At 39.2% G+C, this 26,940-nt stretch overlaps 1 protein-coding gene across 1 annotated transcript; it reads right to left on the reverse strand.

Moving 5' to 3' along the window:
- Window positions 1–9,031: 9,031 nt before the first annotated feature.
- On the reverse strand, window positions 9,032–10,000 carry LOC125929121 (olfactory receptor-like protein OLF4). Its single transcript, XM_049640046.1, has one exon. It carries the CDS (start codon window positions 9,962–9,964, stop codon window positions 9,032–9,034), a length of 933 nt encoding a protein of 310 aa, XP_049496003.1. The 5' UTR covers window positions 9,965–10,000.
- Window positions 10,001–26,940: the final 16,940 nt, after the last annotated feature.

Here is a 26,940-nt window from a genome sequence, read left to right on the forward strand (position 1 = left end):
GGCTCACATTGTTGAAATGCTACAATTTACATTTTCCAGTCAAGAAAGTTATTTCAATATTTTGTGAATGGATGGGTGCTCTGGAAGGGATCCTCATTTCCTCTCTTATTAGGAATTTTCATCCCAACATCAGATGTTCCCCAAAAGGCTGGGTATTGTGCAGTTTTAATAAGAAATTATCTCATGCATTTGAGGAATATATAGACCATCAACCATGTTTTCAGCATTTCCAAGTCATAAAGTAGACGGTGCTGAAAAGCAAAGGTACCTACTAATCATTGCTGGTGATAGGATATACACGTATATAAAAATTAAATAATCCTGAGATGTGGACTGAGGCTATGAGGAAAATGAAGGCAAGTCAAAAGAAAGAGTGGATGGGCTGTTATGTTGGGTGTTCAGTCAAGATTGACTAAGGAGGTGACATTTGAACAGAGACCTCAAGGAAGAGAGAGTGCAAGACAGAAGGTCTTCTTGGCAGGAGGAAGGACAGTGCAAAGGCCCTGCGGAAACACTTTTTTTCAGAAAATCAAGGCTCAGAAGGAAGCCAGTGTAATGGCGGGGAGTTGAAAAGAGGGAGAGTGATGAGAGGTATTGGCAGTGAATTTTGTGGATCCATGTGGCCTCGCAGCTGCTTAAAATTCAAGACACAGGGAGCTCCTTGTCCACACTATGTACCTCTTGCACTTTGTTAATCTGGTTGTAATAGCATCCTGTCAACTGAACATCCCTTGTCAGTATCATCTGTTGATTGAGTCTGACCTGTGTATTGTAGGGTCAACCTGGAATAGAGGCGCCTATAAACCCCTGCTCTGAGACCTGCTCTCACTGCACACACACACACACACACACACACACACACACACACACATACACACACACTGCACCGTATCCTCCTGGTGTGTGTTACTTGTATGTCTTCACCTCCCCCTGCCTGCCCCAACACACTTTTTTTAAATTTTTTTTAACGTTTATTTATTTTTGAGACAGAGAGAGACAGAGCATGAATGAGGGAGGGGCAGAGAGAGGGGGAGACATAGAATCGGAAGCAGGCTCCAGGCTCTGAGCCATCAGCCCAGAGCCCGATGCGGGGCTCGAACTCACGGACCGCGAGATCGTGACCTGAGCTGAAGTCGGACGCTTAACCGACTGAGCCACCCAGGCGCCCCAACCAACACACTTTTTAGGATATGAATGCATACACATCATATTACCTTTCCCAGAAGGAAAGTAGAAATAGTACCAGAAAGTCCTATTCATTGCTTCCTAAGGACAAATAATCCTGGGGCTCCATTTTGGAATGGTCTTCTGGCCTGTATGTAAAGAAAAATTAAAAAATTGTGTTCAACGAACAGAGAGAGAGACGGAGACCAGAGACAGAGAGAGAGGGAGAGAGTGATGTTGGTGGCCTCCAATCCTAATTATGTCGCATTTACACCCAGCAAAAATAATTAAAGGGCAAAAATAAATTTCTCTAAAGGAAAAAAGTAGCGACATCTTTATGACGTGAACATCACAGATCGAACATCGCAAGAGAATAAACCAACACGTCTCATAATTTGGGCATTTTTATTGGCAGAGAGCAGACTTGATTTTCCTGTGTTTATTCCATATTCATTTGATTAATCAGTTTTTATATGGCCAAATAGAGGATGAGGTAAGCCTCTTTGCCACTTGTCTTATGTGGCATTGTTTTGGTGTGTATTTGATGTTCTTATGCTTTGAATTTTAGTCGCTTTCTTGACAAGTCTGACGAGCACAACTAGTCATGGTTCTGTTCCTTGTCCAACAGGTAACGTGCTCTCCAGACCCTATGAAATCCTAAACACCCCATGACAGTCTATCCCCTAACTCTGAATAAGCTTCATGCAACTTACCCAAGTACATTATTTTGGACTCACATTTATTTTTACTGCACTCCTGTGTGCCATTGTGACGTGATTACCAAAGGAGCAGGAACGTCTGCTCATCTTCCCTTTACAAAAGTATGTGGATGTATATGCACTTATATAGAAACGGATTCATGAAAATGAGACATTATGAAATACAAAGAACGACAGACAGAATAAAACCAGGTTAAAGAGCAGTTTCAGTACAACCATGTTACACAAAACTGAATGAAGTTTTGAGCAGTAACTGAAACATGATCTACAGGACCAGTAAGTCAACAAAATCAACATAGAAAAATAATAAAATTCCCCAAGACCTGGATAAAAAAAAGAGTATAGCATATAAAGCTCTTAAAAATTTCTGGCACCATAGCAGATGCTCTTTCAGTATTAATTCAATGAGTCAGGAATTAGGTCTCATTATATGTGGGCATTTAATACTCGACAAAGCTGCATTTAAGTGTCGTCGGAAAAGACTGGATTGTTGAGTGAAAGCTGGCACGAAGGCTTTCTACGTGGAAGGAAGTGTGATGCTTGCTTATTTCACACATCTCACCAAAAATCCAAAAGAGTAAGCAAACCCCCAGTGTAAGAGTAACCATTCCATTTTAGATGCATATCTAGAAAATTACATATAAAATCTACTGGTGGGAAAATCATCATTTGTAAGGCAAGAAAAAAAACTCAGAAGGTAGAAGATACATACATTTCACTAAATGAATTTTAAAACTATCTTATGGGCCAAAAGACCTAACTAAAAGTCAATAGAGAAGCTGTGATTTACAGCAATTATTTCAAATGTTCATAATTATAGATAAATAGATATATAATATAATATAATATAATATAATATAATATATATAATATATATAATAATATAATATAAATTTATAGATAAATTATAGATAAATAAATTATAGATAAATATAAATTACAGATAAATAGATAAATATAGATATAATATGTGGACATATAATAATAATAGGCAAATTAAATCAAATATGTGAATCTTTAATTGAGCTCACTAATAGTTTTAAGAATCAACAAGTAATCTCTTTCACACTGATCATCTTGTGAAAATACTCAAAGGGCTGTCCCACAGATTGGGATCAGAATTTTTAAACAAGTAGCAAAAAGGCACTTTTTTTAAATTTTATTTTTTTAATTTACATCCAAGTTAGTTAGCATGTAGTGCAACAATGATTTCAGGAGTAGATTCCTTGATGCCCTTTACCCACTGAGCCCATCCGCCCTCCCACAACCCCTCCAGTAACCCTCTGTTTGTTGTCCATATTTAATAGTCTCTTATGTTTTGTTCCCCCTCCTTGTTTTTATATTATTTTTGCTTCCTTTCCCTCGTGTTCATCTGTTCTGTGTCTTAAAGCCCTCATATCAGTGAAGTCATATGATATTTGTCTTTGTCTGGCTAATTTCGCTTAGCATAATACCCTCTAGTTCCATCCACCTAGTTGCAAATGGCAAGATTGCGTTCTTTTTGATTGCCGAGAAATGCTCCATTGTATATATACACCACATCTTCTTTATCCATTCATCCATCAATGGACATTTGGGCTCTTTCCATACTTTGGCTATTGTTGATAGTGCTGCTATAAACATAAACATGGGGGTGCATGTGTACCTTAAAAAGAGCACACCTGTATCCCGTGGATAAATGCCTAGTAGTGAAATTTCTGGGTCTAGGGTAGTTCTATTTTTAGTTTTTTGAGGAACCTCCATACTGTTTTCCAGAGTGGCTGCACCAACTTGCATTCCCACCAACAATGCAAAAGAGATCCTCTTTCTCTGCATCCTTGCCAACATCTGGTGTTGCCTGAGTTGTTAATGTTAGCCACTCTGACAGGTGTGAGGTGGTATCTCATTGTGGTTTTGATTTGTATTTCCTTTATAATGAGTGATGTTGAGCATCTTTTCATATGCTGGTGGCCATCTGGATGTCTTCTTTGGAGAAGTGTCTATTCATGTCTTTTGCCCATTTCTTCGCTGGATTATTTGTTTTTTGGGTGTTGAGTTTGATAAGTTCTTTATAGATTTTTGGATACTAACCTTTTATCTGATATGTCGTTTGCAAATATCTTCTCCCATTCTGTTGGTTGTCTTTTAGTTTTGCTGATTTTTTCCTTTGCTGTGCAGAAGCTTTTTATTTTATTTTATTTTTTATTTTTAAAAATTTACATCCAAATTAGTTAGCATATACTGCAACAATGATTTCAGGAGTAGATTCCTTAATGCTCCTTACCCATTTAGCTCATTCCCCCTCCCAAAACCCCTCCAGTGACCCTCAGTTTGTTCTCCATATTTATGAGTCTCTTCTGTTTTGTCCCCCTCCCTGTTTTTATATTATTTTTGTTCCCAGAAGCTTTTTATATTGATGAGGTCCCAATAGTTCATTTTTGCTTTTGTTTCCCTTGCCTCCAGACACGTGTTGAGTAAGAAGTTGCTGCGGCCAAGGTCAAGGAGGTTTTTGCCTGCTTTCTCCTTGAGGATTTTGATGGCTTCCTGTCTTACATTGAGGTCTTTCATCCATTTTGAGTTTTTTGTTTGTTTGTTTGTTTGTTTGTTTTTTTTTTTTTTTTTTTGGTCTGGTGTAAGGAAGTGGTCCAGGTTCATTTTTCTGCAAGTTGCTGTCCAGTTTTCCCAGCACCACTTGCTGAAGAGACTGTCTTTATTCCATTGGATATTCTTTCCTGCTTTGTCAAGGCCATAGGTTTGTGGGTCCATTTATGGGTTCTCTACTCTGTTCCATTGATTTGAGTGTCTGTTCTTGTGCCAGTCCCACACTGTCTTCATGATTACAGCTTTGTAAAACATCTTGAATTCTGAGATTGTGATGCCTCCTGCTTTGGTTTTCTTTTTCAAGATTGCTTTGGCTATTTGGGGTCTTTTCTGGTTCCATACAAATTTTAGGATTGTTTGTTCTATCTCTGTGAAGAATGCTGGTGTTACTTTGATAGGGAATGCATTGGATGTGTAGATGGCTTTGTGTAGTATTGACATTTTAACAATATTTGTTCTTCCTATCCAGGAGCATGGAATCTTTTTCCATTTTTTTGTGTTGTCTTCAATTTCTTTCATGAGCTTTCTATAGTCTTCAGTGTATGGATTTTTCACCTCTTTGGTTAGATTTATTCTTAGGTATTTTATAGGTTTTGGTGCAATTGTAAATGGGATCGATTCCTTGATTTCCCTTTCTATTGCTTTATTGTTGGTGTATAAGAATGCAATTGATTTCTGTGCATTGGTTTTATATCCTGCAGCTTTGCCAAATTCATGAATCAGTTCTAGCAGTTTTTGGTGGAAACTTTTGTGTTTTCCATATAAAGTATCATGTCATCTGTGAAGAGTGAAAGTTTGACCCCTCTTGGCTGATTTGGGTGCCTTTTTTGTGTGTGTTGTCTGATGGCTGAGGCTAGGACTTCCAACACTATTTTGAATAACAATGATGAGAGTGGACATCCCTGTCTTGTCCCTGACCTTAGGGGGAAAGCTCTCAGTTTTTCCCCATTGAGGATGATATTAGCATTGGGTCTTTCATATATGGCTTTTATGATCTTGAGATATGATCCTTCTGTTCCTATTTTCCTGAGGGTTTTTATCAAGAAATGATGCTGTATTTTATCAAATGCTTTCTCTGCATCTATTGAGATGATCATATGGTTCTTGTCCTGTCTTTTTTTTGATGTGATGAATCACATTGGTTGTTTTGTGGATATTGAATCAGCCCTGCATCCCAGGTATAAATCCCACTTGTTCATGGTGAATAATTTTTTAATGTATTGTTGGATCCAGTTGGCCAATAACTTGTTGAGGATTTTTGCATTGATATTCATCAAAAAAGGAGCCAGCATTACATTAGTGGATTGGAGACAAGTCCATGAGGAATTGTTAAGAAAGAAGGAAAAGGGACACAAGGTAGAAGAAAAGCCTGCACTGAAATATAAAGAGCATTCATGATGTGCATAGGATCTTACTGAAACATTTGTATGAAAGTGTATGAATAGGAATTCATGCATAAAATGGAAGAGAAATTTTATAAGACTTCTGGAACAAAGAAAATCAGTGAGAATAACATTTGGTAAACAACTATATTGAATGAAAACAACAAAATTGAATGAATATGTGCTACTAACTTACATAAAGACCTACAAGAACAATAACCTAATGATACCAACATTGGTCACTAATTCAAGGGCAGATGGCCAAAGACTTGGAAATGAAAAAGTATATCAGAAGGGCATTTACAACGTGGGGAAGAAGCAGTAAGTAAGTTGTGATTTCATCTTACACAAAGATACACAGATTCATATAGACTTCTAGAATGGAAAGGTGATCTTTAGTCAAATGATGAAGAAAAATACCTTCCAGATGATGGCCAAAGGTGATGCAACTTTCAGAAATAGATCTACTCCCCAAATGCCAAGAAGACCAATAAGGAATAACAAAGATATGAAAACAAGTCAGAAACATGCCTAAAGGGTAATTTATTATGGCTAAGAATGAAGCACTTTATTTCTTGTGTATAGCAAGGACTGACACAAGAAGAATATTGAAGTGCCTGCTCAACCCTGTCAGTAAGAAAATGAAAAATAGGAGTGCCTAGGTGGCTTGGTAGCTAAGCGTTTGACTCTTGATTTCGGCTCGGGTCATGATCTCACGGTTCATGAGTTTAAGACCTGCATCAGGCTCCATGCTGAATGTTGAGCCTGTTTGAGATTCTCTCACTCTCTCTCTCTCTCTCTTTCTTTCTCTTTCTCTCTCTCTCTTCCTTTGCAGCTCTTCCCCACTCATGTGCTGTCTCTAAAATAAAATAAAATAAAATAAAACAAGATAAAATAAAAGTTTCTTTAAAAAAAAGAAGAAACACAATGTAGAGACTGATAAGTAGCTCAGAATTGAATAGATCAGAACAACTCCCACCAGAAAATCCCATTCGATTACAAAGACATTATATTAAAATAGGAGCTTTCAGAAGGGTTTGTTACACAGTCCTAGGGAACAGATATAATTATAACAGCAACCAGAACCGAGAGGAATTATAATAATATGCTTCTTCCCATTTTAGGTATTTGTGCTGATATTTGGGGACAGAAGTCACAGTTACTCTGTTATTAAAATTTATTTTAGATAGACTGTGTTATAAAGAGACTTTGTTAGGGTTCCAACCAGGTAATCAAGAGAAGTTGGAAGGACAAGGCTCTTGGCACCAAAGTTGTGACCTGAATCATATGACTGGACAGGAATTCAATGTCTAAAGAGTCATCCTTTGATCATGAGGATATATATGTATGATATATAAAAGATGATATTGATATTGTTCAATCATTGCCCATAGCATGGTTATGATCTTTCATTTAGAGCAGTGGAATGAGTCCTATCTGTATGCAGCAGAAAGAGTAAGATGATTCAGTAAAAACACCATAAACATGTTTTTGGAAAACATGGAAAAAATACAACTCTAGTACATGGACACCAAACTAACTCCATACTTCAGTGAGTAGATAGACAGCACAAAATGAAATATTTTGCTCAGTAATACCCAGTATAATTTCAATTTTTCTTCATCATAGTTAAGATCTTCCTAGACTCAAAGGCCATATGAAGTTAATCTATTTATTCAAATACGTGTTTCTGTTGTAAACACTATTTGGAGACATGTATTTGGTGATCATTTTGCCAATCACTGTTGTAAGCACTGTGGATACAGCTGCATAGGAGAACATGATCATAATAAGGAGAATGGAATGCAATGGCTTACCTATAAGATGAACTATATTAGTCTACATTGTCAGAACGAGAAGTCAAGGCAGTGAAGTACAAAGCATTGATATACACAAGTGAAAAACTGTGGTTTCATACTTTCCTATTATGAAATTATATGAATGGTCTTGGTTATCAAAAGTAGTTTTTTTCTTTTTTTTAAATATAATTTATTGACAGATTGGTTTCCAAACAACACCCAGTGCCCATTGCAACAAGTGCCTTCCTCAATGCCCATCACCCACTTTCCCCTATCCCCCACCCCCCTTCAACCCTCACTTTGTTCTCAGTATCCAAGAGTCTCTTATGGTTTGCCTCCCTCCCTCTCTGTAACTTTTTTTTCCCTCTGCCTCCTCCATGGTCTTCTGTTAAGTTTATCAAGATCCACCTATGAGTGAAACATATGGTATCTGTCTTTGTCTACCCGACTTATTTCACTTAGCATAATACCTTCCAGTTCCATCCATGTTGCTGCAAATGGCCAGATTTCATTCTTTCTCATTGCCAAGTAGGATTCCATTGTGTATATAAACCACAATTTCTTTATCCATTCATCAGTTGATGGACATTTAGGCTCTTTCCATCATTTGGCTATTGTTGAAAGTGTTGCTATAAACATTGGGGTACAAGTGCCCCTATGCATCAGCACTCCTATATCCCTTGGGTAAATTCCTAGCAGTGCTATTGCTAGGTCATAGGGTAGTTCTATTTTTAATTTTTTGAGGAACCTCCACACTGTTTTCCTTTTTCTATATGAATAATATAACTCATGGCTATCCTTTTAGTAAAACAGGAGAAAAATTACTTGGAATGACATATGTTGTTTGAGTAGAAATTATTTTTAAGAAATTCATGTTACCCCAGGGGACAAGTGGGAATTTCCGAATATTTTTTCATCAAAACTGAAAAAATCTTTGAAAAAGTAAGAAATGGACAAAGGGGAAACTGTCTATATATCAGACAGAGCAGAGGCTTAATAAGTGAGTTACTTAAAAAAATATGGAGGGGCGCCTGGGTGGCGCAGTCGGTTAAGCGTCCGACTTCAGCCAGGTCACGATCTCACGGTCCGTGAGTTCGAGCCCCGCGTCAGGCTCTGGGCTGATGGCTCAGAGCCTGGAGCCTGTTTCCGATTCTGTGTCTCCCTCTCTCTCTGCCCCTCCCCCGTTCATGCTATGTCTCTCTCTGTCCCAAAAATAAATTAAAAAAAAAAATATGGAGAAGTTGAAGTCAAGCAAATGAAATTCTGGGAAATAAATAGCAAAAGCAGATTCTTCTTCCAGAGTCTGGTCAAAGAACGGCAGATTCTAGCTCTGAGGCTTTGAGCCCTGCAGTCATGGGCATGTCTTCAGTCCCCGGACAATTGGTCCTTATGTCACTGGAACCCCAACGATTCTTTTCAGAGCCCTCTTTATGTCTCTGTTCCTCAGGCTGTAGATGAAGGGGTTCAGCATGGGCGAGACCACCGTGTACATCACCGAGGCTGTGGCACTTGACCGTGAGCTCTGGGTAGCAGCAGAGCTGAGGTACACACCTAGGCCTGTACAGTAAAATAAGGAGACAACTGACAGGTGAGATGCACAGGTGGAAAATGCTCTGTACTTGCCTTGAGCTGATGAGATCCCACATATGGAGGAGACTATCTTAGAATAAGAGTAAAGGACCCCAGCCAGGGGAGCACCACCCAGCAGCACAGTTGCAAAATACATCATCATGTCATTAAGAAAGGTGTCAGAACAGGCAAGTTGGAGCATCTGATTGAGTTCACAGAAAAAGTGGGGGATTTCCATGTCTGTACAGAAGGACAGCTGCAACACCATTAAGGTTTGTAACAAGGAATTTGTAACACTGATGATCCAGGACACCAGAACAAGCAATCCACAGAGCTGGGGGTTCATGATGACGGTGTAGTGCAGGGGGTGACAGATGGCCACAAACCGGTCATAGGCCATTGCAGATAGGAGAAAGTCATCCAGCTCTACACAGAGTAAGAAAAAATACATCTGGCTAATGCAGCCTGCATAGTTAATGACCTTGCTCTGAGTCAGGATGTTCAGAAGCATCTTCGGGACGGTGGTGGAGGTGAAGCAGATGTCTACAAAGGACAGGTTGGCCAGGAAGAAGTACATGGGGGTGTGGAGGTGGGAGTCAGAGCTGACGGCCAGGATGATGAGCAGGTTCCCAAACACAGTGATCAGGTACATGGAGAGGAAAAGCCCAAATATGAGGGGCCGTAATGCTGGTTCCTCTGAAAATCCCAGAAGAAGAAACTTTGAAATGTGTGTATCATTGCCTAGTTCCATCTGGTGGAGTTGACTACTTAGGAAATAAAAAAATAACATGATTAATTTTCAAGCAAATGGCTTTATTTATTCATTTTCTTTTTTTAAAGTTTTTATTTATGTTCCAGGTAGTTGACATACAGTGTAAAACTAGTTTCATGTGTAGAATACAGTGATTCAACACTTCCACACTTGACCAGCGCTCTTTAGGACCAGTGCGGTCCTAAATCCCCATCAGCTATTTCCCCCAAACCCCATCTCCCTCCCCATTGGCAAGTTTGTTCTCTACAGTTAAGAGTGTATTTCTTGGTTTACCTCTCTCTTTTTTCCCTTTTTCCATTTGTTTTCTTTTTTAAATCCACAGGTGAGTGAAATCATATGGTATTTGTATTACTCTGACTTACCTTGCTTAGCATAATAAACTCTAGCTCCATCCACGTTGTTGTAAATGGCAAGATTTCATTCTTTTTGATGGCTGAGTAAGATTCCATTGTATATATTAATATATGTGTGTATATATACATGCACACAGCACACATGTGGACACATACATGTCCATGTATGTATAGATAGTTGGGCCAGTTCCGTAGTTTGCCTGGTGTAGATATTGCTGCTATAAACATCTGGGTGCATGTATCCCTTTGGGTTAGTATTTTTGTGTTCTTTAGGTAAATACCTAGTAGTGCAACTGCTGGATCATAGGATAATTTTGTTTTTCATGTTTTGAGCAATCTTCATACTGTTTCCTAGAGCAGATGCACGATTTGCCTTCCCACCAACAGAGAGAGAGGGTTCCCCTTTCTCCACGTCCTCTCCAACATCTTTTATTTCCTGTATTCTTGATTGTAGCTGTTCTGACAGGGGTAAGGTAATATCTCATTGTAGTTTTGATTTGTATTTCCCAGACAATGGGTGATGTTGAGCATCTTTTCATGTGTCTGTTAGCCATTTGGATGTCTTCTTTGGAAAAAAATGTTTATTCATATTTAATGCCCATTTTTTTAACTAGATTATTTGTGTTTTGGGTGTTGAATTTGATAAGTTCTTTATAGATTTTGGATGCTAACCCTTTATTAGATAAGTCTTTTGCAAATATCTTCTCCCATTCCATAATTGCAGTACATAGTATTTGCCCAAAGCATATAAAAATACTAATTCAAAGAGATACCCACACCCTGATGCTTATAGCAGCATTATCAACAATAGCCAAGTTATGGAAAGAGCCCAAATGTCCGTAGGCTGATGAATGGACAAGGAAGGTGTGGTATATGTTATGTGTGTATACACACACCTACACACACTGAAATATTACACAGCCACAAAAAGAATGAAATCTTGCCATTTGCAACAATGTAGATGGATCTAGAGAGTATTATGTTAAGCAAAATAAGTCAGTCAGAGAAAGACAAATACTGTATGATTTCACTCATATGTGGAATTTAAGAAACAAACCAAATGAACATGGGGGGAAAAAAGAGGCAAACCAAGAAACAGACTTGTAAATCTAGAGAACAAAATGAGGGTTGCTACAGGGGGATGGTGGAGGGGGTGGGTTAAATATGGGTTGAGGATTAAGGAGGACACTTTTGATGAGCACTGGATATTGTATATGTGTTGAATCACTAAATTCTATTCTTGAAACTAATATTACACCATATGTTAACTAGCTGGAATTTAAATAAAAACTTGCAGGAAAAAAGTCCCTACAATCCAATTATGTAGAAAGAATATATATATATAAAATAAAAAATCATATGCCGTGTCAGATGGTGACAGGTGCTATGCAAAAAAAAAAAAAGTAGGTATAGAAAAGAATGGACGGGGAGGGCTCTATTTTTTATTTTTTATTAAAAAAAAATTTTTTTTTAACATTTATTTAGTTTTGAGACAGAGAGAGACAGAGCATGAACGGGGGAGGGTCAGAGAGAGAGGGAGACACAGAATCCGAAACAGGCTCCAGGCTCTGAGTGGTCAGCACAGAGCCCGACGCGGGGCTTGAACTCAACGGGTGGGACCGTGAGATCATGACCTGAGCCGAAGTCGGACGCTCAACCGACTGAGCCACCCAGGCGCCCCTGGAGGGCTCTATTTTTTAATAGGTGTTCAGGAAGACCTGCAAAGAAGGTGACACTTTAACAGAGGCTTCCAGAAAGGCTTAGCAGGAAGCAGGAAGATATTGGGGGAAGCGCGTGCCCTGCAGGGGAAACAGAGCCAAGGCCCTGGAGAAGGCGTTTAGTCCAGATATTCAAATCTCAAAATGAAGTCAGCATGGGGAGGGAATGACTAGGGATGAGAGGTGTTGGCAGAGAATGCTGAGGGGCAAGGTGGCTCTCCCGCCACTGTTGAAACTTGAAAAGACAGGCAGTCCTTCCTTCCCAAGATGTTCTTGGCATTTTTAAAATTTTGTTCCAAAGTATTCTGCGAATTGAGATAGATCCCTTCCTTATTTCCGTCTGTTGGTTAACATCCTAGCATTTAAAGGTCACATATTGGAGTATATGAACTCAGGTACCATTGCCCTGAGGACTGCTTGTGCCCCACAACACACACGTGCACACACACGCACATGCACACTCGCACGTGTACACACACACGCACACACAGAGTGCACTGTGGCCTCCTGGCGCTGCGTTACTATCATGCTTTTCTCACATGCAACCACCATAATTTTGAAAGAAACGATACAAGGCAAGCTGTCAACATCAGATTACCTTTACCCTAAAGAATGTGTAAATAGTACTTAAATTCTAATTAGAAAGCCATGGACATGTAAATATGGGGCTCCATTTTAATTAGATCCTCTTGTGTCCTGTATTTAAATAAACAAAAGAAATTGGTTCCAAGCACACAGAGAGGAAAGAAATGGACACAGGGGAAAGAAGATCTAAGAAACTCAGGTTGTCCCTGAGAGACTGTGATGAGAAAGCTTCCCTGGTTCTGGCAGCATTCCAGCCCCAGTTACATACCCTCATGCCCAGAATAATTAACAAAACCAGAACAAAACAATATATCTAACCCAGAGAGGAGTGGCGTTATTTATGATGTTAAGACATTTTAATGATTGAATATCCCTCTAGAAAAATGTGCAAAGGGAAGAAACCTACGTAAGACAACAGAAATTACACAGTGTACAACAACAGAAGGGATTTTTCAAGATGCAGAACAAGAGTTTTCTGAGCGATTTTAAATGCAAAACTTTTGGAATCAGAAAACCAGCGTTTGAATGTCAGATCTACCCCATATAAGATGTTTGAACTTGAGAAAGACAATGAATCTATTCCAAATGTGAATATCCTTACTCAGATAGAAGGGATAAGCAGTGTCCATCCTCCTAGGGTGGTAGACAGCGTTAGTCAGTGTATGTAAAAGGCTTACAATGGTTCCGTCTCGTTAGCAAGTGGATGGTTATCACTGGTGAAGAGATTGGCTGAGTTTTTTCTTCTATGTTGAACAAATATCTTCCTAGTTTCTATACAACTTGGTAATGAAGTATTACGCAGTGAAGCTAGTTGGCATACCCTCTTTTGCATATGGAATACAAATTTTATGTGAATACTCCATGTGAAAGGTGATGCTGAGAAATGTGTCTCGAGAAGTGCTGTTGCAAGGAAACAGCTACCTCCATGGCTCTGGGTCTTTCTACAAATACAGAACATGCTCAAAAACACCACATCTTGAAAAGCTCACGGCACATGCTTCCAAGCTTGATACTCTGTTTTCCCACTCCCCTTAGCTGCAAACCTCCTAGGTATGTTCTAATTTCACTGCGACCAATTTGTGTCCTCCCCCCCACCATTCCTTCCTCATTCTCATCCAACTGGACTTCCATTCCCACCGCTCATTGTCAACAATGATCCCTGTATTGCTGAGTCCAGTGGAGCTTCTCTTTTGAACATATTACATAAATTAATTATAAATGAATCTACCTCATCTCAGGTGACCTCAGGTAAAATCTCTCAGATTCCATTCTCTCAGAATCTTTCCCAAAATAACCACTGAGCTCTGAGACTCACATGGATGGGGTCTATGAGAAGAACGTCTCTGTGTGGAGTTCCGACTTCGTCCCTGGATGGTTGATCATGGAGACCAAAGCTCTGTTCCCAGACAGGACAGCAGGATGGAGTGAAGCATTGGTCCCCCTGCACAGACCTGGATCCCAAAAGCAACAACCATGCCTTGCCATATACAAGGTTTCGGATGATGACTTTCTGCAGTGGAGGAGATATTTATAGCTCCCTATGTCTGCTCATTAGACACTGTTTCCATTGTTACTCCCACATTGGATCACATCATTTCCCCGTGGGCCACTGGAGCGGTGGGAAAGGAAAAGTTTCCTGCTGATACTCTGTTGCTGGGATATCAGATTGGAAGTCAGGTGAATCTAGTTTTGTATTACTCACTCTCATGAACTTGCCTGCTTATCAGAGGTCTAACCAGCTTGCACTTTACCTTCACCTTGAGTTGATTTTGAATTCATTGAGTTGAGGGTTTACCATTTATAACTCTGGGTGATTTTAATAAATGAGCCATGAGATCCTCTTTATGTGTGGTTTTGAAAGAAGAGTCTAAGGACTCACCCTAGAGTCTGAAAAAAAGTCTGTATTTGATTCTTTAATCTGAAGACCCCTGAGTTGGCCTCAAATACACCCATGAAAAAGACTTTTAGTAGGCAGAATAATGTCCCCCAAATATTTCCACATCTTAATCTCCAGACTTTTTGAATATATCTTGTGTCATGGCAAGTGAGAATTAGGGTGACAAAAGGTGTTAACATTGCAAGTCAGCTGACCTGAAGATAAATTTGTTCTGATGATCCAGGTGGGCTCAATAGATCAAAAGGTGCCTCCCGATATGGAAGACAGAGGCAGAAGAGTAGGAATCACAGAGAAATTTGAGATGCTATGTTGCTGGCTTTGAAGATAAAGGGAGGGACTAGGAGTCAGGGAATACAGGTGGCTTTAGTTCCCCAGGACCTCCCCCAGACAGAGTAATTTTAGCCCAGGGAGACCTACTTCAGACTTCTGACTTCCAGAACTATCAGAACATAAATTTATTTGTTCTAAGCCAGCGGCATGGAATTTGTCTCAACCACAATAAATATCTATTCCAGATAGTTATCCAATAACACTCTGTTTAGAGAAATGAAATTCAGCCTTGGATCATGTTTATATTCTTTCAAATAAGGCTATTTGGTGTTGAAATACCGCTTTATGTAAAACACAAAATCTGAAGTCACTTTGGAGTCTCTCAACCCCAACAGCTGGTACAGAAAATCCCCTAAGCCATGAGCTGTACTGTCTTGCAGGCACTGAAGGAGACAAACTAAAACATTAAGGCCACTAGTTCTACCTTAAATCTTTATGTTCAAATTTTTACTTACTTTTATTTTCATGTTAATCCAAATGTTCTTTTCATTTTTGTCCTCTCCCACTTTCTCTCAAGTTTATTTTGACATGAAAGCTTTCCTAATAATGAATCTGTGTGTGCACACGAGTGTCCATGTTTACTTGAAAGAAAAATGTATAAACGCACACATACACACACGCACACACGCACACACACACACACACACACACCATATCTACCCCTCGCCATTGAGCATTTTCTTTGGAATCCACATAATGTTACCACACAGTTGTTTATTTCCCACAATATCCCTCTGAAATTAGTTTTATTATCCCACATTATCTGCAGAAATAAGAAAACTGAACCTCAAGGGGATTAAATTTTAATAAGTTACAGAACAAAGCAATTAAAGCTTATTGTGCACTTTCTGAAATTACATACAAATGAATGTTCAGAAGGTGCTCCTAAATATTTGTGATTCCATTAACAGAACAAACAGTTTAATTTACTAAAAAATTTTATTGAAGTATCATTGACACACAAAATCATTAATTTCAGGTATACAACATACTGATTCGACAGACTCTTTATGTTATGCTGTGCTCACAAAGTGTCAAACTATAAACTTTAAATGTACACAGATGATTATATATAATTAAGCTACAATGATAGAGTTAAAAGGAAAAAAGTCTAGTGGAGCATGGCTGAGGGGAGGACCGAGAACATTGGTAGCTGATTCACATCGAAGAAGGATGAAATATCTCTCTCCTAAATAGAAAGAGGCTAAATGTCTATATGGATATAGGACCAATGAAGTTAAGTTTGATATGCCACTAAGTCACTATCCAGTACTGATTTTATATTCAAAGTACTCTTTCCTGAAGAATAAACAAAGCCAATGAGAGTAGAAGAAAGGAAATAATACAGAGCTGAAATAAATGACACAGAGATTTAAAAAATGAATGGAACGAAATCAATGAAAGCAACAGCTGGTTCTTTGAAAAGATAAACAAAATTGACAAACCCTTAGCCACATTCATCAAGAAAAAAAAGGGCAAGGACCCAAATAAGTAAAATCATAAATGAGAGAGAAGTAAAAACTGACACCATATAAATACAAAGAATTGTAAGAGAATGTTATTAAAAAATATATGCCAACAAAGAGGATGACCCAGGTGAAAGGATAAAGTCCTAGAAAAATACAAACTTCCAAAACAGAACTGGGAAGAAATACAGGATCTGAACAGATTAATTGTCAGTAACAAAGTTGAATTGGTAAACAAAAAGTTACCTAAAACTAAAAGTTCAGGACCAGATGGAGTCACAGGTGAATTCTAAAAGACATTTATTTTTTTAACGTTTATTTATTTTTGAGAGAGAGAGAGAGGGAGGGAGAGAGAGAGAGAGAGAGAGAGAGAGAGAGAGAGAGAGAGAGAATGGGGAGGGACACAGAGCAAGAGAGAGGCACAGAGTCTTTTTTTTAATATGAAATTTATTGTCAAATTGGTTTCCCTACAATACCCAGTGCTCATCCCAACAGGTACCCTCTTCAATGCCCACCCCACCCCCCATCAACCCTCAGTTTATTCTCAGTTTTTAAGAGTCTCTTATGGTTTACCTCCCTCTTTCTCTTTTTTTCCCCCTTCCCCTCCCCCATGGTCTTCTGTTAAGTTTCTCAGGGTCCACATAAGAGTGAAAACGTATGGTATCTGTCTTTCTCTGTAGGACTTATTTCACTTAGCATCACACTCTCTGGTTCCATCCATGTTGCTACAAAAGGCCAGATTTCATTCTTTCTCACTGCCACGTAGTATTCCATTGTGTATATAAACCACAATTTCTTTATCCATTCATCAGTTGATGGACATTTAGGCTCTTTCCATCATTTGGCTGTTGCTGAAAGTGTTGCTATAAACATTGGGGTACAAGTGCCCCTATGCATCAGCACTCCTGGATCCCTTGGGTAAATTCCTAGCAGTGCTATTGCGGGGTCATTGGGGAGATCTATTTTTAATTTTTTGAGGAACCTCCAACTGTTTTTCAGAGTGGCTGCACCAGTTTGCATTCCCACCAACAGTGCAAGAGGGTTTCCATTTCTCCACATCCTCGCCAGCATCTATAGTCTCCTGATTTGTTCATTTTAGCCACTCTGGCGTGAGGTGACATCTCAGTGTGGTTTTGATTTGTATTTCCCTGATGAGGAGTGACGTTGAGCATCTTTTCACGTGCCTGTTGGCCATCTGGATGCCTTCTTTAGAGAAGTGTCTATTCATGTTTTCTTTCCATTTCTTCACTGGCTTATTTGTTTTTTGGCTGTGGAGTTTGGTGAGTTCTTTATAGATTTTGGATACTAGCCCTTTGTCTGATATGTCATTTTCAAATATCTTTTCCCATTCTTTTGGTTGCCTTTTAGTTTTGTTGATTGTTTCCTTTGTAGTGCAGAAGCTTTTATCTTCATGAGGTCCCAATAGTTCATTTTTGCTTTTAATTCCCTTGCCTTTGGAGATGGAGACACAGAATCTGAAGCAGGCTCAAGGCTCCAAGATGTCAACACAGAGCCCAATGCACACATCCCAATGTGGGGCTCAAACTCATGAACCATGAGATCATGACCTGAGCTGAATTTGGACACCCAACCAACTGAGCCACCCAAGCACCCCATCTACAGGACATTTAACGAAGAATTAGTACCTATTCTCCTCAAACTACTCCAAAATATTGAATAGGAGGTAAAGCTTCCAAATACATTCAATCAGGCCAGCATTACCCTGATGCTGGAACCAGAAAACGACACCCCCAAAAAAGAAAACTATAGACCAGTATCCTTAATGAAGATAGATGCAAAAGTCCTCAAGAAAATACTAGCAAACCACACACAACAGTATATTAAAAAGATCATTCACCATGATCAGGTAGGATTTATTTCAAGGATACAAGAATGTTTCAATATTTTGAAAATCAATGTTATACACATCAACAGAATGAAGGGTAAAAATCATCTGATCATCTCAATAGATGAGGAAAAATCATTTGACAAAATTCAACATTCATTCATGATAAAAATTCAATAAAGTGGGGTTAAAGGCAACATACCTCAACATATAAAGGCCACCTATGAAAATCGCATAGGTAGCATCATACTCAATGGTGAAAAGTGGAGAGCTTTTCCCCCAATGTCAGGAAGAAGAAAATATGTCCATTCACACTTATTCAACATAGTACTGGAAGTCCTAGCCACAGCAATCAGATAAGAAAAAGAAATAAGGGATATCCATATTGGTAAAGAAGTTAAACTGTCACTATTTGCAGATGACATGATACTATACATGGCAAATCCAAAAGAATCTACCAAAACATTCCTAGAAGTATGGATAAAGAAGATGTGGTATATATACATACAATATACAATCAAAAAGAGTGAAATCTTGCCATTCAAAAGAATGTGGATGGAACTAGAGTGTATTATGCTAAGCGAAATAAGTCAGTCAGAGAAAGACAAATATCATATCATTGCACCCATATGTGGAATTTAAGAAACAAAACAGACGAACATAGGGGAAATGAGGGAAAATAAGTTAATAACAGAAGGAGTAAAACCATAAGAGACTCTTGAATACAGAGAATAGGCTGGGGGTTCCTGGAGGGGAGGTGGATTGGAGGTTAGCTAAATGGGTGATGGGCATATATTTAAGGAGGGCACTTATTGGAATGAGCACTGAGTGTTCTATAGAAGTGATGAATCACTGGGTTCTACTCATGAAACCAATACTACAGTGCATGTTAACTAACTTGATTTTACATACATACATACATATGAAATTACTAGATGTATTACATTAATTCAGTAAAGTACAAGATAAAAAATAAATACCCAGTAATCAGCAACGTTTCTGTACCTTAACAACGAAGCAGCTGAAAGAAAAACATTTAAAAACACCATTTACAATTGTACCAAAAAGAATAAAATATTTAGGAATCAACTTAGCCAAAAAGTGAAAGACCTATGTTCCAAAAACTATAATACACTGGTGAAAGAAATTGAAGGTAACATAAATAAATGGAAAGATATTCCATGCTCATGGATTGGAAGAATTATTCTTGTGAAAATGTCCATATTACCCAAAGCAAAGCAATCGACAGATTCATTGCAATCTCTATCAAAATACCAACAGCAGTTTTCACAAAACTAGAGCAAATAATACTAAAATTTGTATGGAACTATAGAGGATCCTGCATAGCCAAAGCAATCCTGAGAAAAAAGAACAGACCTACCATGTTTCAAGATATACTCCAAAGCTGTAGTAATCAAGACAGTATGCTTTTGGCACAGAAATAGACACATAGGTCAGTGGGACAGAATAAAGACCCCAGAAATAAAATATGACTAAATGGGTTTAATCTATTACTTGGATGTAAATTTTTTAAAAAATTTAAAAAGGTGAGACTATGGGGAAAAGACAGTCTTTTCAATAAATGGTGCTGGGAAAACTGGGCAGATACATGTAAAACAATGAAACAGGACAACTTTCTTACACCATACACAAAACCAAAAATGGATGAAAAACCTAAATGTGAGACATGAAACTGCCTGAAAAGAACACAGGCAGTAATTTCTCTGACATCAGCTATAGCAACATTTTTCTAGACAAGTCTCCTAAGGCTAGGGAAACAAAAGTAAAGATAAACTATTGAGATTCCATCAAAATTAAAAGATTTTACACAGTAAAGGAGACAAGAAAACAAAACAAAACAAACAAACCTGATCTATTGAATGGGAGAAGGTATTTGCAAATGATATATCTGATAAAAGGTTAATATCTAAAATACACAAAGAATTCATACAACTAAACAACCACAAAAAAACCCCAAACCATCCACTTAAAAATTGGGCAGAGGTTCTGAATTGACATGTCTCTAAAGAAGACATCCAGATGGCCAACAGACAAATGAAGAGATTTCATCATCATTCATCATCAGGTAATGTAAATCAAAACCGCAATGAGATACCACCTCACACAGGTCAGAAGGGCTAAAATCAGAAACACAACAAACAAGTGCTGGTGATGAAGTGGAGAAAAAGGCACCTCACACACTGCTGGTGGGAATGCAGCCACCGTGGAAAGCAGTATGGAGGGCCCTCAAAACTTGGAACTAGAACGACAACATGATCCAATAAGTCCATTACTGTTTCCAAAGAAAAGAAAAACGCCAATTTCAAAACATATATGCACCCCTATGTTTATTGCAGTATTCTTTACAACAGACAAGATATGGAAGCAAACTAAGTGTCTATCGATAGAGGAATGCATAAGGAAAATGTGGCACACAAACACACACACACACACACACACACACACAAACACGAATACTTATCTGATGTGTCATTTACAAACATCTTCTCCCATTCTGTAGGAAGCCTTTTAATTCTTTTGTTTTCTTCACCGTGCAGAAGCTTTTTACATTGGTGAGGTCCCAATAGTTCATGTTTGCTTTTGTTTCTCTTGCCTACGGCAACATGGGTAACAAGAAGTTGCCATATTTGAGGTCAAAGAGATAGCTGCCTGTGTTCTCCTCTAGGATTTGGGTGGTTTCCTATCTCACATTTAGGTCTTTCATCCATTTTGAATTCATTTCTGTGAATGGTGTATGGTGTAAGAGAGTGGTCCAGTCTCACTGGCATGTTGCTCTCCATTTTGCCAATACCATTGTTTAAGAAACTGCCTTTTTTCCATTGGACACTTTTTCCTTCTTTGTCGAAGATTGACCATATTGTTTTGGGTCCATTTCTGGGTTTTCTATTCTATTCCATTGTTCTATGGGTCCGTTTTTGTGTCAGTACCATACTGTCTTGATGACTACAGCTTTGTAATACACCTAGAATTACCAAATGTTTTATAAATGTCAACTTTTAACCTGTATTAAACATACAAAACTCCTATGTGATTTGTCAAAAGAATATCAAATCCAAGGATTATTAAACCCATGGTTGTATAGCAAAGGAACACACTTTTTCTTGTTGAAGAAAGAATAGGCATTTTCTAGACTATCAGAGTTGTGTTCCCACCACAACTCAATGTTTCAGAGAGCCAAGGGGCATAGTCAAGACAGGTTCCTGAGTCCTAGATTTGGAAAAAGAAATCTTTCACTCAGGTCTGTGAAAAGTTTCAATGTTAGACAAGCCAGGGAAGTTCGAGGAGGAGTAATAAAAATTGCATATGCCTGAATTCTAATCTGATCTCTTGGGAACAGGGAATCTACAGGAAAAAATTCCATTCTGTCCAGATAAGTTCCCATGGGGAGATGGGCTCAGGGGTTGGAGTAACAATGGGAAATGTGTCTAACGTTTCAGACACATTTTGCTGTGTCAGATGCAGCCAACATAAGGAGCTGTAAATATCTCCTCGGCTGCAGATCCAGAACATGTTTAATCCGAAGCCGGAGGAGACATGGTTTTTGCATTTGGATTCTTAAGTCTGCTTTGGGGACCAATGCTTCACTCCTTCCTGTTCTGGGAATAGAGCTTGCTTTCCATCATCAACAAACAGGGAGGAATTCTGACTTCCACCTGGAGACCTTCCTCTCAGAGACCCCATCTAGGTGAGTCTCAGAGCTCAGCAGGTATTCCAGGGAAGGTTCCGAGAGAATGGAATCTGAAAGCTTTCCTCTGAGGTCACCTGACAGCCTAACCATCCTGGTCTTGGAGCCGAAAGATCATTGTGTTTGTTGGCACGGTGAACTCTTTCATTTTTTTAAGGTTTACTTATATTTGAGCGAGAGAGACGGAGACAGAGTAAGAGTGCGGGAGGGGCACAGAGAGAGGGGGACACAGAATCTGAAGCAGACTCCAGGCTCTGAGCTGTCAGCACAGAGCCTGACGTGGGGCTCGAACTCATGAACTGCGAGATCATGACCTGAGCCAAAGTCAGACGCTTAACTTACTGAGCCACCCAATCTCCCCCATTTATTATTTCTATATTTATTTACTTTTGAGAGAAAGAGAGAGAGAGGCAGAGTGTGAGTGGGGGAGGACCAGAGAGAGAGGGAGACATAGATCTGAGGCAGGTTCCCGGCTCTGAGCCATCAGCACAGAGCCTTATGTGGGGTTGGAACTAACCAACTGCGAGATCATGACCTGAGCTGAAGTCAGATGCTTAACCGACTGAGCCACCCAGGTGCCCAACCCACTCATTTATAATCAATTTATTTAAGATGTGAAAAAAAGGTAATGTCTGTTGAAATTAGCAATATAAGGATTATTGTTGAATGTTAAGTGGTGGGAATAAAAGATCAGTTGGGTGCGACTAACGAGGGAACACCGGGTACTGTCTTCCAGGATAATCTGAACATTTCCAAAGAGTTTTGCAGTTAAAGGAAATATGAAAATACACTATTAGGTATGGAAGGAGGTGCAGTGAGGGAATTTAAACAATATTTTTAAGATGGGGTATTTTGGAGCATATTCTGTATCTTTTAGAAAGGTCCAGACCAATGGAGAGAGCCACGACCTGGCAACTGCAGTTCTGGAGACATACATTTCACAGAATCTTCTCTCCATTAGGTCACTTAAAAAGTTTATTTAAAACTCGAACAGGCATATGCTAGAGGGTTTTATTTTGCACTTATTTCATTACCTGGAGGACGAATTTATGTTGGGGTTTATTGGCCATTTACTTTCCCTGTCGTAAATTATCAGTGTAATTTCTTTGCCTTTTACACTGAGTCTGAGTTTTCTTTTCTTTGTTTGTTGCTCCTGCTGAATCATTTTCTTCCTTCCTCTTGATTGCATTTTTTCACACAAATAATTCTACTCCTGAAACCAATATTACACTATATTTTAACCAACTAGAATGTAAATAAAAACTTTAAAAAGCAAAAAAAAAATTGCAAATTTTAAGCCAAGTTTACTATTTGCTGTTTAATTCTTGTATGTATGTACAGATATATTTTCTGGGTGGTGTGAGAGTTTATAAACTTTGAGTGGTCAAATCTATCAGTCGGCCATACTTTCTCCCCACCCCTTGCTTTCTATGTGCCTTGTAGTAATAAACTGCCTTTTGTATGTATTGCCACCTACCTCCCATCTGTGCTTCCTCACTGCTACCTTTTGTTTTGTGATTGGATCTATTTTCTAAACTAGCAATCGTCCTTCTGCCGTCCTGTGGAAACATGAATTTCTCTTGCATTCAACTTATATCTTTCTCACAAGTGTGTGAGACCCCACCTGTGTTTGTATAATCTGAAATTATAATTTTATAGTCTGCTCCCTGCATTATTTTTAAAGTCAGTTATAATCATAATTTTTGTTTTCCTATTCTTTTTTGAGGTTTTTGCCTATTCCATTTTGATTTTGAGACGTGTGTTAATGTGATGAAATTATATTTTATATCTTCTCCTACAGAAGAGTCTTTTTAACGCAATTTTAATTAATAAGTTTATTTTGAATTCACTATGTATCCCGGTTTTCTTCTCCCTGCTATTCCTTGTATTTTATAAATTCCATTTTCTAAAAATGTGTTACTATATAAATGCACGCCTTTATGAAACAGCAAAAAAATGAATGAAAGAAGTGAGGTCCTGCTCATTTGGATCTTACATTAAATGAAGAAAGCAGAGCGGGGGAAATAAACGTGTATATGACACAATGTTCTCAGGGATAGACATATGAAGAAAGGAAACACGTTTTTGCACACTCACGTGCACACACATATAACTCAACAAGGAGAACCACGAGTGATTGGTCTGCACCCTGACCACGTACGACGTGCTCTGATATTATCTATTGTGCCTTAGTTTTTCTATTCTAGTTTATTCTTGCAAACCACACCCTGACCCCACAAATGGTCCCAGTCTCAGAATATGGACAACATTCCTCTCCCTAGTTCTCTGTTCCCGTGCTGGTAGCTCCCTGTTTGTGTTCTCTCTCCTTTCATTGACAACTCCTGTGAGCACAATCTCTCATTCGTTCATGCAATATGCATTTATTACTACTGTCCCCAAACAAACTATGTCTGGGGGTAAAGGATGGGAGTAAGTATAACATGCCCAGGGCACCCACAGTCTAGCAGGGAAACATATGGAATTAAATAAAAATTACAGTGATAACACCACATCTAAATTATCACAAAAGAAAGTCTTTTTTTTTCTTGTGGGAATGTCAAAACACACACACACACACACACACACACACACACAGATTCATGAAGGAGACGACTTCTTGCTGTCTGAAAGAGGAGATGGGAGTTTCAAGACAGAAGAGGTGAAAACTTCCAAATAGACCAGTGGATGATTCCAACCAGAGGGGAAGCAGGTGTGTAGGGGCTCGGAGTCTTGAGACTGGGGCTTGAGATGAAGCTACAACTCAAGTTTACTGTTGGTAGAATTGATGTGAGTGAGGCAGCATGAGTGCAAAGCTGTTGGGCCAGTCAAGAGAGGCAAGCCAAGTGTTGGGAATATGGATTTGGGGTTCATTCTCCAGGGGGGGGGGTCAAATGGAAGCATTAAATCAGGAAGGTGGACAATAACATAATTGTAATATAGAGAGATCTCTCTGGGGGGTAAATGTGAATATTGGCTAGAGGGGTGCTAGCCTGTGATGGGTGGAGAGAGGAAGAAAACTGAAATAAGGCTGTGGAATTGGGGCCCCAGAAGTGGGGAGTGATGGGGACTTTGAGAGAAGAAAAAGTCGGTCAAATCTCCTCACCAGTAAGAAGCACTCATTATCCATTGAGGGAACTATGCTAAGTTCTTTATGGCGTGTTCACTAAATCTGCCAACCGCCTGAGCAGGATAGATACCTCTAGCCCTACTATTTGGGGAAGGATATTAGCATTTACAATAGTTTGGTTGGGAAGGTGGGGGAAGAGAAGAGAGGGAAACAAACCACAGGAGATTCATAGTGGTAGAGAGCAAACTCAGGGTTGATGGAGCAGGTGGTCGGGGATGGGCTAGATGGGTCATAGGGATTAAGGAGGGCAATTGCTGGGATGAGCTCTGGGTGTTGTAAGTGATGAATCACTGAATTCTACTCCTGAAAACAATATCTTGCACTGTATGTTACCTGAGTAGAATTTAAATGAAAAAAAGAGTAGTTTGGTTGGTTCTCCAAGTTCAAAAAGCAAACATATGTAGATCCAAAATTCAAAACACGAGTCTCTGATGATGATGATGGTTTTGCATTTTATATCATTTATAAGAGGTGGGGTTTTGTTAGCAAATAATCTTTTAAAATCCGCCACTTTTGTTGTACTCTGTACATTACCCTTAGAGAACTGTGGGGGTTTTCCCTTGCTTGTTATTTAGGGGGATGTCTTGATAACTTAGACATCCTAACTTTTCCTTTTAGATAAATTGCTTTTTGCTGCTTCATTATTCTGGGCTTGAAGGAGATGTACCTGGGGTTGGGGTGTTGCCAGAACAAAAGACACATTCTCATCCCGCTGCTAGGGGCCGCCTAAACTCATAGATCTTTCTCCCCACTTTTCTTGCTCTCAGTTTTTGAAAATGATATTTTAATTTCTTTAAACACTGGCTACGAAAAGTTCATATTAATGCAGAGACCCATGTTTACATGCTTATAGAAGACTTAACTACTGGAACTTGGATGTATTTTCACATCTTTAGAGGAAAGAAAATCTCTTGTCAACAGCTTGCCTTGTATCAGTGTTTACCTAATTAATGTGCCTCGAGGTGAGAATAGTCTGGTTGTGACATGGTCCTAGGAGACTAGTGGGCACGCACGTGTGTGTGTGTGTGTGTGTGTGCGTGCGCCATGAGCGGTTTTCAAAGCATAGGTCCTGGAACCCATAGCTCCATAGTGTGACCCTAAATATACAGATGCCAGAATATTACCCAACACATGAAGATAATGAGGGGGCCCATTTCTATCCAAAGATTCTTTGGAAACAAAATCAATAAAGTGCAAGGGACGCTATGTGAAGGAGGGATTCCTTTGCCGTGAAGTTTCATCAGTACCGGGGAGGCCACCTTGTTCCTCAACATTCCCTGCCACCATCTGTCACCACGCTTCCTCTTGCCCATTCCCCTCAACGCAATGGCTTTGGTTGAGCACTGAATGACCAATGAATATTGGTTTTTGAAACAACAAGCAAACCAACAAAAAGAAAGATGGTGACAGGGAGTGGGAGATACTGGCTTCCAGTTAAGGAACGAATGACACACAGGACTAAAGGCACGGCAAAGGGAATACAGTCAGTGATACTATCACAGCATTGTGTGGTGACAAATGGCGGCTCCACGTGTGGTGAACGTGGTGTGATGTGTAAAACTGTTGGATTGTACACCCCAAACTGCTGTAACATGGTGCATCAACCACCCTCAGGTTTTAAAAATTGATTTAAAAAAAATGACTTTTCTCAGAGCCTCTGCACTGGTCGTTCCCTCTGATTGGTGTCCTTTTCCCCAGAGGACTTTGTGTCTCCCTCTGTCTCCTTGAAGCCTCTGTTTAGATGTGTTTTGGTATGCCCGAATAACCAGTAAAAAGTAACGTCTCCACCCACTCTTCCCTTTACACAGGCTTTGTTTTTCTTCATAGCACCTGTCACCTTCTCATATTTTATCCACTCTTTCATTTGCTTATCCTCTGTCTCCATCACTGAACCATATAGGCTTTTATTTTTTTTGACACCTGTACT

The sequence above is a fragment of the Panthera uncia genome, chromosome A2, assembly GCF_023721935.1.
Source record: "Panthera uncia isolate 11264 chromosome A2, Puncia_PCG_1.0, whole genome shotgun sequence".
Taxonomy (NCBI): Eukaryota; Metazoa; Chordata; class Mammalia; order Carnivora; family Felidae; genus Panthera; species Panthera uncia.